Source organism: Peromyscus eremicus, chromosome 2, assembly GCF_949786415.1.
Source record: "Peromyscus eremicus chromosome 2, PerEre_H2_v1, whole genome shotgun sequence".
NCBI classification, from domain to species: domain Eukaryota; kingdom Metazoa; phylum Chordata; class Mammalia; order Rodentia; family Cricetidae; genus Peromyscus; species Peromyscus eremicus.
Window position 1 is genome coordinate 46,838,756 of NC_081417.1, and position 18,632 is coordinate 46,857,387.

General features: G+C 41.0%; 1 protein-coding gene across 1 annotated transcript in view; it reads right to left on the bottom strand.

The window, feature by feature from the left end:
* The window catches only part of Klhl32 (kelch like family member 32), a 182,929-nt gene that overhangs the window by 54,193 nt on the left and 110,104 nt on the right, over positions 1–18,632 (bottom strand). The window contains exon 5 of the mRNA XM_059254063.1: positions 12,157–12,372. Within this exon, the coding sequence (XP_059110046.1) occupies positions 12,157–12,372 (216 nt within the window). The remainder of the gene's footprint in view (positions 1–12,156; positions 12,373–18,632) is intronic.

Below are 18,632 nucleotides of genomic sequence, written 5' to 3' on the forward strand. Positions count from 1 at the left end.
ACAGAAGGCAGCTGGGCCTCAGCTGTCAGGTTAGTTTTGAACATCTTAAGTAAGTAGTTTTACATAAAATATAGACTATTTTATTAGCCAAACTGCTCACTGCCATGACAGCATAAAGACACGCAGTTCACAAAGTAAAAGAGAGAATGATTAGAACAACAGGCTTGACTTTTCTACCCTATAATTAGCAAAAATAAAACTCCCCTGAAATCTAGATAGACTTCATTTTGAGGTCATCTGCTGTCTACAAATGTACCCTGAACACACAAAATTCACCAAGTTCAACCTATATATAGAAGGACTTCAAGGAAAGAGCCCTGATCTTAGGACATTCGGGGACAAAACTGCTCTGGTGTTTTGAAGATAAGTTTCAAAGGAACATATATAGCAAATAGTTCAAAAATGTATCTTCCGAGTCCATCCTTGCTCTCATGTACTTTCTCAGGGACTCAGCGTCTTTAGCATGTCCCCTCACTTGGGCGCACAGGCACCACAGTGAGTTTTACCAAAGGTCCCAAGAAGCTGATTCTCTCAGTGTGAGACTGGATTTTAAGCTATAATGTTCTTCTCAAGAGAAAGCATTTTTTGTACAGGCCAAATACGGATAATTTGGGAATAATAATTGCTTATCAGGTTGAAACTAACACTTCCTTGTGGGTTCAAAAAGCATGTAGATAAAGGGCAAGCCAATTCGATTAAGTACATTTCTAAGTCCCAGAACTGGAGGAATATGGAATGATACTAAAACATCATACAGCCCCTTTACAACACCCACGTCTTGCACAGGACAAGAAAAGCAAAACATACTCTTTAGGAGCCCTGTCAAACCTGGTGAATTGACTCTATTGTTTATTCTTTTTTTTTTTTTTTTTGATATGCATGAACTCCTTCCACAGAGTATCTATAGTGGGCAGAATGAGGAATCCCCTCCAGTCCTCATAGCTAGCGTCAACCTCATACCCAATGAGAGGGACACTTACTTGTGTTGACCTCTTACCTAAGCAGCAGCCTTTCAGAATGCAGGGTTTAGTTTTACTTTCAACTGTGAGAAATTTCCCATTGTGATTGGCTGGCTTATAGTCAATTTAGGATAATTAAAGCCAAATTACATTGTAATTCACATAGAATTTCAAATTAAAAGCTATATTAAGAGCAAATGAATTAATCAAAATTAATGATATTATGCTCACTTGTTTTAAAGTGTTAATAAGATGGGTCTTCCTAAAACATTTAAACTTAGGCATATCATCCATCACTCCTTTAATTATCTGATTTCCTTGTGTGGCCAGAGACAGTAGTGTGTGGACATTTCACAACAACAGGAATGCACACTAGGCAGACATGTGTCTCAGGCTCCAGTGTGAGGGGCTCTTTTAGCTTGCCCTTGAACAGCATATCATACCAGTGCCTCTTCCCAATACTGACTTGCAATGTTTTTTTTATAAACAAATGGGAAGAGTGTGAGACAATTCTGATAGCTACCTTTAGAAAACATGAAGGTCCTTTTAATTCTCCCTAAAAGGGATTATATTTCTGGTTATGTGTGTGTTTTTCCTACCAGGATATTGGGATTCATTTGAAGTCCTTATTGTGACATTCCCACAGTAGAGGTGGCTGGACCAAGATGGAGAATATCACCATAGAGAATACACAGCCTTGCATTATGGGCACAGAGGGAACCTCAGAACTATTTCTCCCTATGGGTTCTTACTCTGACTATGATCTCAGAATAGCCACCTTTCCAGGTATGTTGAGTCTGAATGCTCCCCCTTCCTACATGGTAGAGATGGCCTACAGAACTCGTGCACCCTAGGTAAGGACCTACCACTGCACTAGAACTCAATCCAAATCTTAGTCTTTTGATTTTATCAAAAGTCACAGGGGTAGGAGTGAAGGACACAGCACATAAGGATATCAGTATTAAGCAACTATACTCTTTCAGACGTCTCATTTAATGTTTCCGAGCTTCTGGGACACTCAACAGAGTTGTTTTGATGCCCTCTCTTAGAATGCCAGGACCAGGAAACCACAGTGGTCTGGCATGACCAACTTTCATGAATTTCACAGCCACTCGACTGGCCTCAGATTGTAGAATGTGGGCCCATGAGTTCACGTGTATTGGAAAGAGACTAATACTTGTCAATACTGATAGATTCATACTTTCTTTCTCTTAAACCCTGTAACTAAGCAGTCATCCAACTGTCAATTTCTGTCACATACATTTCTAAAGTTTCAATATACTGAGCATAAAACGAAGATGTAATACTTCATCATTTCCATTCTTTCCGTGCAGTTTCTAGTCCCAGGTAGACACCACAGCCTACAGACATCTCCCACACAGTCTTCATGGTTGCAGCAGAAATAATGCAACTCAGAGTTCTCTGACTCTGAAATTTCCTCATAGGATCTTCAAATGAGTCCTGATCAGCTGTCTGCTCCTGCACTGTATTTCACCATCTCATATTCTGAAGACAGGAAGGTACTTCTTTGAGTATCTGTCCATTCTTCTTAACTGACCCATCTCAAGACCCAATTTTCTGGCAACACCCTCAGCAACACTCTCCTTTACTACTTTTATCAGAGTCATTTTTGCTGCTTCCCACAAAGTTGTACAAGAAGTAAAAAGGAAAGCTGGCCAGTTACTAGAAATACCTCCAGCTGCGATTTCATTCATTACAGAGTAAGATAGGACATGGAAGATGGAGGAGCTACTTTGAGGTTCTTTTTTGGAGGTGGTGGTGGTGGTGGGGACTTGGTGTATTTCAGGAGAACACAGTGAGATCTCCATTGAAACAAACTGTAAAGTGAATTAGTTAATCACTGAATCTCATGCTTAGACTGTGGTTTTCTCACTAGTTAAAATTTGGATAAAACTTGCCTCATCTACCATAACAAGTCTAAGGAGAGAGTCAGATGAAATTATGTGTAAAAATTCATTAAAATATGAAGCTCTCTAGGCTTGTAAGAATTATTATTGTTGTTATTATTGATGGACTTCTGTGCCTGCCCTCGGGGTTTCTACCTCATATACAGCTTATGGTTGGGTTTTATTTTTAAATCCCTGATAACCCAGGTAGCAGCAATATTACTGCAGGCCACCAATGCATAAGTAATATTCTCCAGTCATCTTTTTCCTTCTCATAGCAGCAACAAAAATATCAGTCTGGAAACAACATGAATCACAATGAAAATTAGAAGCAGAAAACATAAATATGTCATATCTCATAAATCACCTTCTTGTTCTCTTGCACTCAATTCTTAAAAAAGAAAAAAGAAAGAAAAAAAAAAACCATTAACTCATGGGACCAGCAGCACATGAATACAAGTTGGCTTTCTTGTAATTTCTGATAATCACCTACCCCTTACAGCTACTTGACAATACAGAGCTCTGGTGCTGGGAATCAGCTGCAGTGAAGTTCCTCTGAAACGGTGGTGTCATGTGTCTCACAAAGGCATAAAGCCCAGACAAACAACAGCAAAGCCACTTGTCAAGCTACTGGGAATGAACCCTCACAGAGAATTAGCAGCACGTAGATCCGGAGGAATGACTAAATACACAGTAGCATCTTCAAGCACCAAGCCTGGAAATATCAGCATTACTCAGTGTCCAGCTGGGGGCCCATAAAAGAAGACGCATCCTCAGGGCTGCACTATTTGGGATGCAGAGGAGCTGCTGTTTATTCTCTTTACTAACATTTAATAGAATGTAGACGACTGTATGTAGCTGGGTGGAACGGTAGGCGGTTTCAGGAAGAAAATTGAGAAGTGGTGCAAATTTGATTAGCTTAGGGATCGGTGAACAAAAATACATATGGAAATCAATGCGTGAATATACCCTGCAAATGTCTAGCTGGGAAAAAATAGCAATACGATAATACTACAACTCATGCACAAGGATGGACAGGGGTGCAATGAAAGATTATACTTTGGGGGTAAAATTCCCAGACCTCAGAATCTGACTCCACTTTGATTTACCAAAATATGTATTTAAAATGTGAACTCTATTTGAGGAATTTCTGGATTATATAGTCACACGCACACCCTGATTTGTTTGACTAGGATGGAACCAGAGACCAGAAGATCTTTTCAAAGATGTGTGAGCATGAACAGGAGTCAAAAATGAGCAAGTCATTGGGGTAACAGGAAAGGAACAGGTGGTGTGGAATGTCCAAATAATAGCACTGCACTTTCCCTTGAAGCCAGATCATTTCAACACACCCCAAGAGAGAAGCAGAAACATCCACACCAGAGCCAACAGCACCCAGGAAAGCAGGGCCTACCAGTCCTTTCTGCTAACAAGAATTTAGCACCCACGCTACTGCAGGGAAAAAGAGTGTTCAATAGGATCTAGCCTGACAGAGCTGGTCCTCAGTACCTGGTTGTCATGAACGAAAGGATGAGTGAAGCACGTGTCATAGAACACAGAAGAAGAATTAGCAAGATTACAGGCACAGGGCAGGAAGAGCAGCCATGCTCCATGTACTGTGGACACTGCTACACAGAGAACTGGAATGGCCAAGAATTTCTTCTTAGGTTTCTATTTCTTTAGTACTGGAGATGGGACACAGAGCCTCATGCATAACAACAAGAACTTTACCATTGCACCCACCCACGTTTTCCTAATTTTGTTTAAAGCCAAAGGGATAATTTGATGAATCTTGATGTTTATCACTTCTTAATAACTTTATGCTATTGGCCAAAGTGGATAGAGTTCAAAAATTAGAGGACATGGATTTGCAGCTTTATTCTGAAATTTCCCATTCATATCACTGGAACAACCAAAAAGCCATGAATGCAGAAGCATTCTCAAATTTGTGATTCACTGGGTAAATTAGAAGCACAGTGGTGTGTTGTTTCAGCTACTGCAGTGTTTGAGGTCCTTACTGATCCCCGACTAGAAGTATATTTGGGTCAATTTATCATCTAAGAGATGCAAGATGGAGCCCACAGAAGTCCTCCACATCCTCCACTCACTAACTATGAAAGGGTAGTGGGTTTACCTTCTGGGATGACTTTTAAGGAAAATGATTAAACTAAAATGCAATGCACTGGTTCTGTGGTGCAGACGAGAGCTGAAGAAGAGCTTGTCAAAAACAAAAACCAAAACTAGCCCTGCACTGAGGGCTGTTGACCACCCTAACCAGTGTGTAACTGGCCCTGCATTGAAGGCTGTTGACCACCCTAAACAGTGTGTAACTGACACTGCATTGAAGGCCGTTGATCACCCTAAACAGTGTGTAACTGACACTGCATTGAGGGCCGTTGATCACCCTAAACAGTGTGTAACTGGCACTGATAGAGACACAAATTTCCAATAAAATACAAGGAAGTATGGATTTTTAAGAGACCAAACTCATTTTCTATAACATGTTTCCTAAAATACATATAGCTTTATATAGGACCAGAAGCATATCTTATCATCCATTCAATTTTACTACGAAGGCTCTAATTATTGTCATTATTTATTATTTATGGGATACAAGAGAACAACATGGCATGAACAATGTGAACATTGCAGGCACAGCCTCTGCCTCTTGAAGTGTAGAATCGCAGACGGATGGGAACAGCCAACCCCAAAGAGATAACATTGACACTTGAGGAGTAGGTAGGAAGTGCCTCCAACCCACTGTCAACAAAAAAATAAAAAGTACTATCATTAGAGAATATGTAGCAAGTGTTAGTAAGTTATTAAAGGAAATAAAAATTCTCCAAATGCAAAGATTACAATGAAATAAGTATTTTCAGAAATTCGAGGAGAAAAAAATCACTCAAAATTTGTCATAAATTCTGTTTTTAGGCATCTAATTCCTAACACTATGTCTAACACATAAAACAGTGACAAAAATATTCAATTTATTTCCCCAAGCTATCTTGATTTATTTAGAAGATATCCTTTCTGTTGCTACTATTTTAGAGACGAAGTTCTAATTCTAAGAGCTGTGTTTACAGTTTAAAACAAACCTGTGCTCTGTCTCCACCTTCAGTGACCTCAGAGGTCTCAGCTGCTCAATTCACACTGAGAAGAGAGACTGCATTACTGGTTAGCTTCTCTAGGAACTTGGGCCATCTGGAACTTTTCCTATCAATTGTCCTGTAGAATAGATTGACCTCACTCTCAATCTAGGAAAATCGAATCTGTGGCCCAACAAGCAGGAAATGGATCTTTTTGAGAAGAAAGAGATAAGTAGCCCCCCTGTAGGAAGGGCATAGAACTATTTCATTCTAAGCTCTTTTTCTTTTTTTTAAAATTGAAAATAGATTTTTTTCATACAACATATTCTAATCATGGTTTTCCTCCCACCAACTCCCCATCTACCCAAATCGGCATCTGTTTTGCTCTGTCTCATTAGAAAACAAACAAGCTTCTTTCCATGTTTGGCTTTATTTGTTTAACACCATTTCTTTGACAACTACGCATTGAGTATATTACAAGTAGACAACATGGTGACCTGACACACACAAACATTGCATAATGATCACTATAGTCTAATTAGCATATTCACAGCCACCCAAGTAGGACATCCAATCCTCAGAATTTGTTTGTGATAAGTTTTGAACCTTCTAACCAGCACCTTCTTTGGCAGGACACCTGCTTAGGACCCTAAGGTTGAGTCCAGTAGGAGATATTTAACAGTATTCTACTGCAACAAAATCTGAAGTTAGTACTAAAAGCTCTCAGTGGCCTGAGAGCAAAATTGAACTGGTAGAGATTTGCCAGGTAACACAGCGAGAGACCTTGTGCCCTTAGGTCCTCTATGCTCACTAGTTCATTTTTTGCCAGTTGTGGTTCCTCTTTCTTTGAAGCAAATAGTTTGGTGGTTTTCATTGGAGCTTGAGAAACCATTTTCTTCAAAACATAAAACCAAATTGTTGAGCTATACTGAGGAGGATTTCAAACAATATATATTGAAAGTCCTGTTAGGTCATAAAACATCTGAGATACAACTGTGATTCAAATATCTCTGTTTCCTTGGAAAAGACAATGAAGTTAACCAACAGACCAAGTAACGATTGGCCAAAGGAAGGAAAAACTGTCTGGGACAGACCAAGAAGAGACTTAAAGTGTAAAAAGATCAAACGGTCTGAGGATGGTGGTGAACGCCCTTAATCTTCACACTCTGGAGGTAGAGGAAAATGGTATCTGTGAGGTCAAGGCTAGCCTCGTCTATAGAGTGAGTTCCAGGCCAGCTGAGGACACATAGTCCCTTCCCCCAACCCCCCAAAAACTCAAATGGACAAAGAAAATGCAGAAACAAGGAATAATGTTAGGAGGCTCATGGATCCACGAAATGGTCACTGTAGGTTGTAGCATACTTTATCAAGGGGAGGGACAGAAAAAGGAAAAGGTAAATAAATTAGTTTGTGCAGTGGGAATAATTTAATGGTTCTTATGACAGGTCTTCAGAGCCAAACTGGTAAATAATGAAAATTAGACCTTTCTCTGAAGAAGGGATTGTCCCAGATTACATTATCAGTATGTAGTAAGACAGCCACCTGGGTAAACTCGTGCGTGTTGACTGTGGCTCACCTAGCTATGCTACACATATTAATCACACGGCACTATCCCTCATCCGCATTTCCATTACTCGCCCTACTTTGTGCCAATTTCCTTTCTCTTCCTCAGCATCCCTTCTTCACTGTTCTTTAAGACATGGGATGGGGATTTGTCAAAGTCAATGAGCACTTTATTACAGTGAGAACGTTCTGTAATGAACAATTCAGCAGTTTAATGAGATTCTGTAGATCTGTCTCCAGCCTGTCCGTCAAGTCTCACTTCTATAAAGCACCCTGACACTAATCCTCTGGCAGACCCAATCTTTACCCTGGGCTGAATATTAGATTCTTCCATGGTATATTGCATTACTAGTATAACCTCAGCAAAAAATGATGAACTTAACTATACTTGAGGCACTAGAGTTGGCCTGATTTGATTTTCCTCTATTGAGTATGAGGGAATTACTTACTTACTAAGATAAAGCAAAAACAATTTCTTATTGCCTAAATTGATAATATTTATGGGAGTCTTTTAATTCCTTTTTGGTGATCAGGTCTGAAAAACTATCTTACTGCCTGCAGAAACCTGTTTCTAAAATTCTACTTTGTAATACTAGCAGCCTTGAAAGGGGCAAATAAGATAGCTTCTAAGCAGACAGAGTGAAATTTTTCTGATATTCAGATATCTGCACATTACTGTGTCTACCTCTGGCAATGCCTTCAACCATGCCACAATGACAGACAGATGCCACAGGAATGGGTGGCCTCAACTCTCAATCTCGTTAGAAAAGTACACAATCTAGTCTGTTTTTTCCCCTTAATGAAGTAAAAAGAATTTGGCTACTTCATACTCTGAGCTGGCCATAGTAACTCCTGAGGTTTTATATGACAGAAAAGAGCATCGGATGATTGGAATCCCCGCCAGACCATATCCTCACCAACACTTGGAACCACTGCCTGAATACACATTCCCAGAAATGCCCACGAAGCAGCCAACACTTGTAACTTCTTTTTAAATCAAGGCTGTGGACTAGCGGAGAGATGTGGTTGGTATCAACAGACTTGGATTTGAAGGCAGCTCTGCTCTGTAAACTGGAGCCAAGTACAGAGCCTTCACTCTGCTTGTGAAGAGACGGGGACGGAGAGAGCCACTCCTCAGGCCTCTCGTGCTGATAAGTCAATAAAGTTTGAAATATCTGCGACCCGGCTGGCCCTTATCACTAACTATTTTCAATAAAAAGAAAGACAGCTGCTGATTAAAGTTCAGAGAAGAAGCAAGGTATCAGGAAAGTTATACATCAATAGAATCAAGTGTTCAGGACACATTTTGACCAGGGGTAAAACAAACAAACAAACAAAACATAACTCCCGGAATATGCCTGGTAAGATAGGCGCTTACTGCTTCCTCCGCCAATAGAACACTGAACTCTTCCTAGGACTTGGGCACGATAGCCACTTTTCATATCATCCTGCAGGCACAGCATTCCAAGTTTCAAGATGCGTAGACAGTGCTGCAGAATGAGGTAGACAGTGAAGGGAGAGGGGGAAATGGGCTGTGTATCCCCAAGACTTCAGGTACAGTATCCAAGGACAGTCACTAGGGATGAGCAGAAGAGGATTTAAATTGAATAATCAACTTTCAAACAAAAAACATCCTCCCCGTCCCCTGGACAAAGCAGTGACAGGATGTGAAAAGACTCTGTAGTCAGGGGAAAGGAAGGGCTTGTGAAGGCAGCAGCGAATGCATAATGAACTAAAGAGGGAGATGGTTTTTTTCCCACTGGAGTGTAAGAAGAACTTGGTTTCATTTGAGGTCTCAACATCCATCTATTGCAATAAGGAAATATTTCTGAAAGTGAAAAGGGATAGGGTTGGTGGAGGGGTTGGGGGAGCAACAGAGAGGGGAATAGCGGGGTATAAGTGATCTGATCCAGGAAATAGGAGTAAGAGATAAATGCAAAGGAAGGAGGAGGTAAAATAACTGTAAGGATGTCAGAAAAAGCCATAAGGAATCATACTGTTATCAGTCTAAAAAAAACTATTATGCACATAAATCTATGTATATACATATATAGTTTAAAAGAAATTTTCTTATTTAGGCTGACAATGCTCCCTCCCAGAGCCAAAGAGCATCTAACAGAAACCCTGACAACAAGCATAAGAAGCCCTCTTTGGAGAGGTTGATCAGAATTGTCCAAGAGACTCCCCAAACTTACAGGGTGTTTCTAATGCTCTTGGTTGCCCCCAGATGTGGATGGTTAAGGCCCCTATTGCTAAAGACACCATGCACTTCAAACACAGAGACCAGAGTCCCCTGAGCAGGAGCTAATTTGAATGCCTCCTCCTTAAGGACCAATTTTCATGGTACCAGAAGGCGCTACACAAACTTCCAAAGGAGGGAAGCAACCAATAGTACTGCAGCTATGACACTTATGAACCACACAACGGCCGGCGTGGCAAGTTAACCTGAAGGATGCAGTTATGGACACATTCCTTGATAGTAACCAAGAACTCTCCAATTGGACTTAAGATTCACTCAACAACAGGAAAGTCATGCCTAGTACTGGAGACCAAGCCAACTACCCAATATTAGTAAACTCATGGATCTTGAAGGTGAACCTCCAACCACCACTTTACTAAACCAACATAATCCCTAACTACATTCTAAATATTTTTTCTTATACCCACAGATACATGTATTCCTGACCCCTCATCAAAGAAACTTCTATTTACAACAGACAGAGACCACTACAGAAAACCACAACCAATCAAAATGCAGACTGGGTAGTCCAGTCTCAATGGATACTCCCACATTATATACCAACCACAGATCCCCCTGTCTTCCCTCCTCCCTCTCCTCCCACCTCCCTCCCCGCAAGGTAAGGCCTCCCATGGGGAGTCTGCAAGCCTGGTACATTAAGTTGAGGCAGGTCCAAGCACCCGATCCCTGCATCAAGGCTGTGCAAGCGGTCAAAAATAAATACAGCTGAATTATTTTTAGTTGTTCTAAAAATTTATTTATTTTTATTTTATGTACATTGACATTTTGCCTGCAGGTTTGCCTGTGTGAGGGTACTGGATCCTCTGGATCAGGAGTTACAGACAGTTGTGAGCTGCCATGTGGGTGCTGGGAATTTCTTAATGAAGGCAAAAAAAAAAATCTTTAAAAAATTAAAATAAAAATAAATTATCTTGGAATATGCATAGCCAAATAGTGAAAGAATTATGTATGTTTCTTTTCTATAGCAAAAATGAAACACCATGACCAAGGCAACTAGGGAAATGGTTATTGGGGCTTATGGTTACATAGACTTCAAGATGGTAGAGCAAAGTCATGGCGGCAGGAGCAGGAAACAGAACACAAGCTGAGAACAAGCCCAACTCATACACACTTCCTCTAGCCAGGCTATAAAACAAAACAAAACCCAAACACTGCCACACCTGAGGTTCAGAGAACAGTTTGGAAAAGGAGGCAGAAAGACTGTAAGAGCCAGAGGATCAGGAAGCTTGCTGTGCAATTATACCTCTTAGTGACATCAGAAGCTACACCCTAAAGTCTCACCCACGTTACCACCCAAAGAAAGGTGACAATACACATGTCCACATGGAGGGAGGGAGAACCCACAAGGCCTCAACCTAACAACAGGAACTACAGTCAACGAAAGAATGCTGAGAGCAGAGAAATAGTCTTCTCCAGGGAAGAGCACACCCACTGGTTTTTCAGTACCAAATGGTCAGCCCTGAAAACACAATACAGGTAACAATTTACAGAGCAAGCAGGTTGTATTTAGAAGTATATATGTATATACATATACTTATATTCATGTAACAACAATTAGTGGGGGAAAAAAGACCATGGATTAGAAAGAGAGCAAGGGGGTATATGAGAAGGTTTGGAGAGAGGAAAGGGAAGAGAGAAATAATGTAATTATAGTACAGTCTTAAAAATAAAAGAAACAACTTTCAAAAAAAATCCAAATTCCCTAGACATGCACACTATACTCTTAGGAATTTTTGGAATAGACTCCAAGCCAAATATTTTAAAAATGCCGAAGATTCCAGAGTACAACCATGTTTGAACACTTGTGTTTACTTATGACCACTTGTATTAATTTATCTGTTCACTTTCATATTATTGACTTGTAGACAAGTCCTTTACCCAAACTTAAAGCATAAAAATTAGCAAACTTCAAACCTCATTAACTAATAAGTTATCTATAAATTAGTTAAAAACTCAAATGAAAAAGTTTATTTGAAATACTAAAAGCTATTTCTAAGTTTTTCTCATGAAAATAATTTTTAAAAGAAATATTTATGAATGGTTTTCCCCAAAACTCCAAATTCCTTTTGTTTCAGCAGCTTAAACATGCATTAAATTATTTCACAATCTATTCTGCTCATATTCAGCTTAAGAAATGCTTTTGGTTTCAAGGGAAAATCCCTTCCCTTTTCTGATTTACCTAGGTTTGAGGAAGCCGCAGTGCTGGTCTCATTCCATGATGGGCTTCAGACTGGCAGGTGTCCACCAGTGACTTGCCCACCGCAGGAGCAGGACTTCAGTACATCTGGCAGCCAAGCCTCATCAAACAGTGGTTGTTGCACCTGAATCCTTCCCTTTCTAATCATGGCACGCCTCTCCAAGGCCAGGCAGCATGCCCTTACCTGCCAGATCTGCTCCTCGCTCAGGGAGGTCAGGCGGTCGCTCTTCAGCACCTCCTGAAGCAGGCAGTAGGGTAGCGTGAGAACATCCTCTGGGCGGCTCTTCAGGAGCTCCGAGAGATGCTTCACTAGGAAATCAATCACTGCCTTCTCCAACAAAGTGAGGTGAAAGAGGTCAGCAAGTCTGTACAGATCCAAGTAATTAAAGCTATTTAGTTCCTGGGTGCCAAAAAAAAAAAAAAAAAAAAACATAAAAAAATCCTCTTAGGAATCCACATAGAACAGGCAAGAAATTAGGTCCACTCACCACTATTTTCATAACAGGTAGTGGGGGCATTAATATTAAGGACATCCCCCTACCCTACCAATTATAAGGCTTTAAGTTTTTCTTATCCCTCAAACCTACATTCTTTTTAAAATAACTTATTTATTTTTATATTATGTGCATTGGTGTTTTGCCTGCATGCATGTCTGTATGAGGGATCCCTTGGAACTGGAGTTACAGTTGTGAGCTGCTGTGTGGGTGCTGGGAACTGAACCCTGGTCCTCTGGAAGAGCAGAGTTCTCTTAACTACTAAGCCATTTCTTCAGGCCCTAAACCCATCTTCTTAAAGAGGTCTTTAAAAGGGGATTTCCTGAAAGGGCATCCTGGTTTTTGCTGGCTGAAATGCTACTTTGCAACTTTTTGGAAGCATTTGGAAGTCCTTACCAATAAAGACTATGATGGGTATTCTTAGTTGTCAGCTTGACTACATCTGGAATTAACTAAATATCCAGGCTGCTGGACGCACTTGTGAGGAATTTTTAGTTAATTTGAAATTGGACATCTATATCATACCCCTCCTTCAACGCCTTAAATATGGGCCACACCCTCTCATGGCAGCCTTTATGGAGGACAAGAAAAAAGAAGCTTTTGATTTTTGCCTGCTTGCCTTTACTCTCCCTTCACCCTTCATTGGCATCAGAGACTACTTCCTCAGGATTCCGTTGCATACTGAAGACCAGCTGAGACACCCAGGCTCATGGAGTGAACAACTATTGGAATCTGGGACTTTCTATCCGTAAACAGCCATTGTTGGACTCGCTGGACCACAGCCTGTAAGTCATTCTAATAAATCCCCTGTGTAAACACACACACACACACACACACACACACACACACACACACTCTATCAGTTCTATCTATCTTCTAGAGAACCCTGACTATACAAGGACAATCATTGTTTCAACAGGCCTGCAGTTTAGCTCTTTGTCTCCTAAAGGTAATACAAGAGCAGTTAAGTGGGGATTGAGGATTAAGTACAAACCCAAAGACACGCTGACTTTGCATTGTTTCTGAAACTTCAGTCTCTTTATGTCTGTACATAAAAACAACTCATCCCGTCTTAATGGAATTAAAAGACAAAATTTACATGTACATCTTAGCAAATGAGTTAATCTCAAAGAAAAGACTCATGTCTTGAATATATATCAAATCCCCCTAAACATGGACCTTGTTTTGTTAGCCTTGAACATTCAGAACACCAGTAATATTCCTCCTACTTATTCCCTAAGTTTCTGAAGCCATGCTCTCAAACATACAGTCAGGATTCTAGGAAATTATATCCATAAAGCTGTAGCCCCCAGGAACTCCTTTACTGTGCTCCTGTGAGAGCCAGGGTGGTACATACATGTGTTAATGGAAAGCTTGCCTACTTAAGTAGAATAAGAATAATAGTGTATTAGATTCCCTTCACTCTTACTTCATTGTCATTAATATGTGGGCAGTGTTCTATAAGAGCAGGACTTGAGGATACTATGAGACATCCATTTATTCCACAGACCTATTTATTTAAACATGACATATTTCCTTTTCCTAGTTTTCTAAGACTATTAAAAAGTCTAACAATATTTATCCTATTATTATATATATAATTTCATGATAATTGCCAGTTTAAATGAGTATTTTAAAAATCTGATACTCATTTAAATGCTCAAATATTATGGGATCATATATACCACAAGTTCACATGTTCCATTTTTTTAAAAATCAGAGTCCACTTAGTGCTGCCTATATCTGCTTGGGTGTAGGAAAACCTCCAGGAGCATGGTTGCCTCTTAGGGGCCATACTCATAAAGAAAACTGAATCCTCTTCCCCTAGCAGTCAATAGTTTCCGGTTGTGCCTCAGTTAAGGGTGGGACTTCATGAGCCCCGTTCCTTTCCATGATGGGATTTTAGCTGGTTTGATCTTGCCCAGGTCTTATGCATGCAGTCACAGCTGCTGAGCTGAGGATTCATATGTGTAACAGCCCTGTCATGTCCAGCAATGTCAATGACATACTGTGTCACTACAGAAATCCACCACTCAGGCTCTTACAACATGTCCTCCACCTCTTCCACGATGATCATTAACTTTAAAGGAGGGGTATGATATGTCCCATTTAGGGCTGAGCACTTCACAGTATCTTAATTCTCTTTATGCCAACCAGTTGTGGTTCTCTGTGTTAACCACAATCTACTGAAAAAACAAACAAACAAACAAAAAAACCTCTGATGAAACTTCACTGATATGGTGGGGCAAGGAAGGGGAGCCCCAACTATAAGATTCTCGATAGGTCTATTTGCCATCAAGTTTTAAAGGACTAAATGCTTATCTTCCAAATGCTATTTATCGAAACAGATGACCACTGAAGTCCACTACAATGCAAACATCTGAGGATTCGCTCATGCTTTTCACTCAAAAATAGCCTGACTTCTTATTCACATTTTATCAAAGGAATATAGAAGCTACAGGACTAGCTTTTCAAGTATACTTAAAATTGTCCTTCAAAGTTTACTTCTTAGGATTGGTAAGTACTAGGCTGGCAGGAAAGAAGAGGAGATTCTAGTGTGCACTTCAGGACACGTCTGTGGGATGGAGTACATCTTTGAAGCAAGTTCATCAATTTGGAGCCCTGAAAAATATTTTGGTGTCACACAGCATTACTCTGCTGTTCTTCCAAAGCCTGCTTTGCAACCATTGCAGGGGTGGCAGGATTCTGATTCAGTGGCCGGCATCATCTGATTCAGTGGCCAGCATCATCTGGTTCAGTGGCCAGCATCATCTGATTCGGTGGCCAGCATCATCTGATTCAGTGGCCAGCATCATCTGGTTCAGTGGCCAGCATCATCTGGTTCAGTGGCCAGCATCATCTGATTCGGTGGCCAGCATCATCTGGTTCAGTGGCCAGCATCATCTGATTCGGTGGCCGGCATCATCTGATTCGGTGGCCGGCATCATCTGGTTCGGTGGCCGGCATCATCTGGTTCGGTGGCCGGCATCATCTGATTCGGTGGCCGGCATCATCTGATTCGGTGGCCGGCATCATCTGATTCGGTGGCCGGCATCATCTGATTCGGTGGCCAGCATCATGGCACAAAGAGGAGAGTGGGCAGGAGCAGAAACACCCATAGTGCAAAGGTGATGGGCATACAGCAAGTGAAGAAAGCATGAACTGGATATGGAATGGTAACTGAACACACTTCACCAGGGGTCTTTCTAACTTTCAGCACTCATTCTGGATTTCTTCCAATTATAAGCCCATGACTTAAAAGCAGTCCACTTCAAAAGTGTAGATAATTTAGACAATTATTTTAATGAGGGGTTTTAAATAACTGTTCTTTTTTCTTTTTATACAATATAATTTGATAATGTTTTCTCTCACTTCTCCTAGATCCTTCCCATCTCCCTACTAACCCAATTTATGTTCCCCCCAATGTTGTTTTTGTTATTTTTTTATTTTTATTTTCTTCCATTTCAGCATATGTGTTTGCCTGTGTGTAAGCACATGCATGCTTGTGGGTGGGTGTGTACATAGGTGTGTATGTATAAGGGAGGCTCAGCATTAATGTTTGGAATCATCCTGCATCCCACTTCCATCCTATTCATTGAAGCAGTTCTCTCTCAGTGAAACCCTTAACTCACCGATCTGCCTAGTCTCCCCAGTCAGCTTGCTCTAGGATCCTGTCTTTGCTTTCTAAGGCTGGATTACAGGCAGGCTGCCACATCCATCTGACATTTATGTGGGTTCTAGAAATCCAAACTCCAGTCAGCACTCATGTTTGTTCAGAAAGCACTTTAACCACCAATCATCTCCCCAGTCCCTTTGAAAATTTTTGCATGCATATATGTGTATGTTATATGTGCATGTTGATGTGGGTGTATTCATGTACATGTGCACAAGCACATGTGTGTGCATGCATGTGTATGTTTGTGAAGGCCAGACGCTCATATATGTTATGTGTCTTATTTGACCTCTCCACCCCTTATTTTTTGACATAGGGTTTTCCCTGTACCGGGAACACATCAGTGTGGAAAGACTGACTAGCCACTGGGTTCTGGGGATCCACTTGTCTTCCCTACAACACTGGAGTTTCAGATACAGGTTGCCATGCCCATCTGGGTGCTGGGGATGCAAACTCAGGTCCTCAGTCTGGCACAGTAAGCATTTTACACCCGAGCCGTCTTCTCAGCCCCATTGTGTTTCCTTTAAAGGTCATTCTTTAATCTTCTTCAGGACTACATTACTGAAAATCCAAGAATTATGTGCCATAAATAACTGAGCAGCAAATGAGAAGGCCACTGTACCTGTCTGTGTGAGAGAGAAACAGTAGTTTTGAGATGAAGATGCTCAGGCTCCACCTTTGCATTGCTCCTTAAGAACAGTGTCCCCAAATCTCCAGTGATTCCCAGCTATGTCAGAAGCTTTTGTCCACCCTGCCGCACATACTTGACATCTCTGTAGTTCAACTGTGTGCCATGGGAAGTTGAGGGGAATGAAGAACCCACCTCCCTGAGACCATGATGCAGTAGCACACACCCCTCCTATTGGGGCAGATAGGATCTGTGAGCTTTCAGGAAAACCATGCATCAGTTCATCAGGCAGAGATAATCACTATCAATCTATCAATGTACACGTACACACACACACACACACACACACACACACACACACATTTATATTCTAGGCTTTATAAAAAAAGAGGTTGCTTATTTGCCCCCCACCAAAATGAAAAAATAAAAAAAAAATACTTGTATTCAAGGCAGAACACCACAGACATAGAGGCAACTCAGGACAGTAGGGATGGACAGGTCTCCACAGTCATGAAGATATGGTACTACCATACTGGTAGGCCATCACCAGACTCCCACTAGTCACCATTTACAAATGAAAAACAGCCAACCAACTCATGGGGTTCTCATGGAGACACCTCTTGAAAAGCACTTCCCACAACAACTGGGCTCATGCAAAGTATAGAGCAGACTGGGGCCTGTCAGAGCAAAACCAGGAATGCCTAAAAACCACTGTGGCTTTGTATCTGGAAACCGAAGCTCATCAATGTTGGGAGTGGAGGAGGCTTTAAATGTTTGAAGTCCCAAGTGATTGTGTGTTGTTGACATGAGGCAGCCATGGCAAGGACCTTAGCCTCAGACCTATGGGAAAATGGCAACACCATTTCAGAGGGATAGAAAAGTCTTCCTCTTGACCATGTGAAGATGTTGATAGTGTGTGTAGAAAATGTCCACCATAGTTCTCTCTCCCTGGATGTTTACAATCTGAAGGCTGCCCACCTATAGAGACTGCTCCTACTGAGATTAGCTTAAACCTGTCTCCTTGTGACTGTCCAGCTGTATGCAATAACCTCACCTCTCTGTTCAATTGTATACATACACACATACATACACACATACACACACACACACACACACACACACACACACACACACACACACACTGAGCTTCTGGTGTGCAATGGCTTCTCAATCAGATAACCTAGTCTACCAGATCCCAGATTTACTGTGTGTCTATGTGTCTCTATGTTGGTGATTTCTTCACTCCCTCGCCTCACCAGACAGGTCTGTCCCTGAAGCCATGCTGGAGGTGGCACATCACTGAGGCAAGAAGGTTAGCATGAAGGATATGGCCTCTCTAGATATCCATTACCTGAAATAAAGTGTACCAAAACATTAGGGAAGAAAGAAAAGAACCAAATAAAAAGGAAAATATAGGCTTGAGTGCTAAATTCATAACTTCATGGTCCTCTAACCTATATTACTATCCAAGTCATTTTCCTTAGCTCAGAATCCATTTTCTCACCAGCTGTAAAGGGGCATCTCTCAGCTATCCATCCAATAGCCTATTGTACTAACATATCCAAAATGTACCTGTTTTTTGTGAGCTTGCTTCTTCTGTATATTCTTTTCCTTAAACAATTTTAGATGTATTTATTTTATTTTCTGTGTGTGAAAGTCTATGCACCACGTGAATTAAGTGCCCCCAGAAGTCAGAAGAGGATGTGGGATCCCCTGAAACTGGACTTGTAATCAAACCCAGGTATTCTACTAGAGTAACAAGCGCTTGTGACTGCTGAATCAACTCTCAGCTCTTCTGTATCTTCTTGGAGAATGGTCCCATTTAGATTTCTGCATCAGGAGCCCCCACACTGGCCTACATTCTT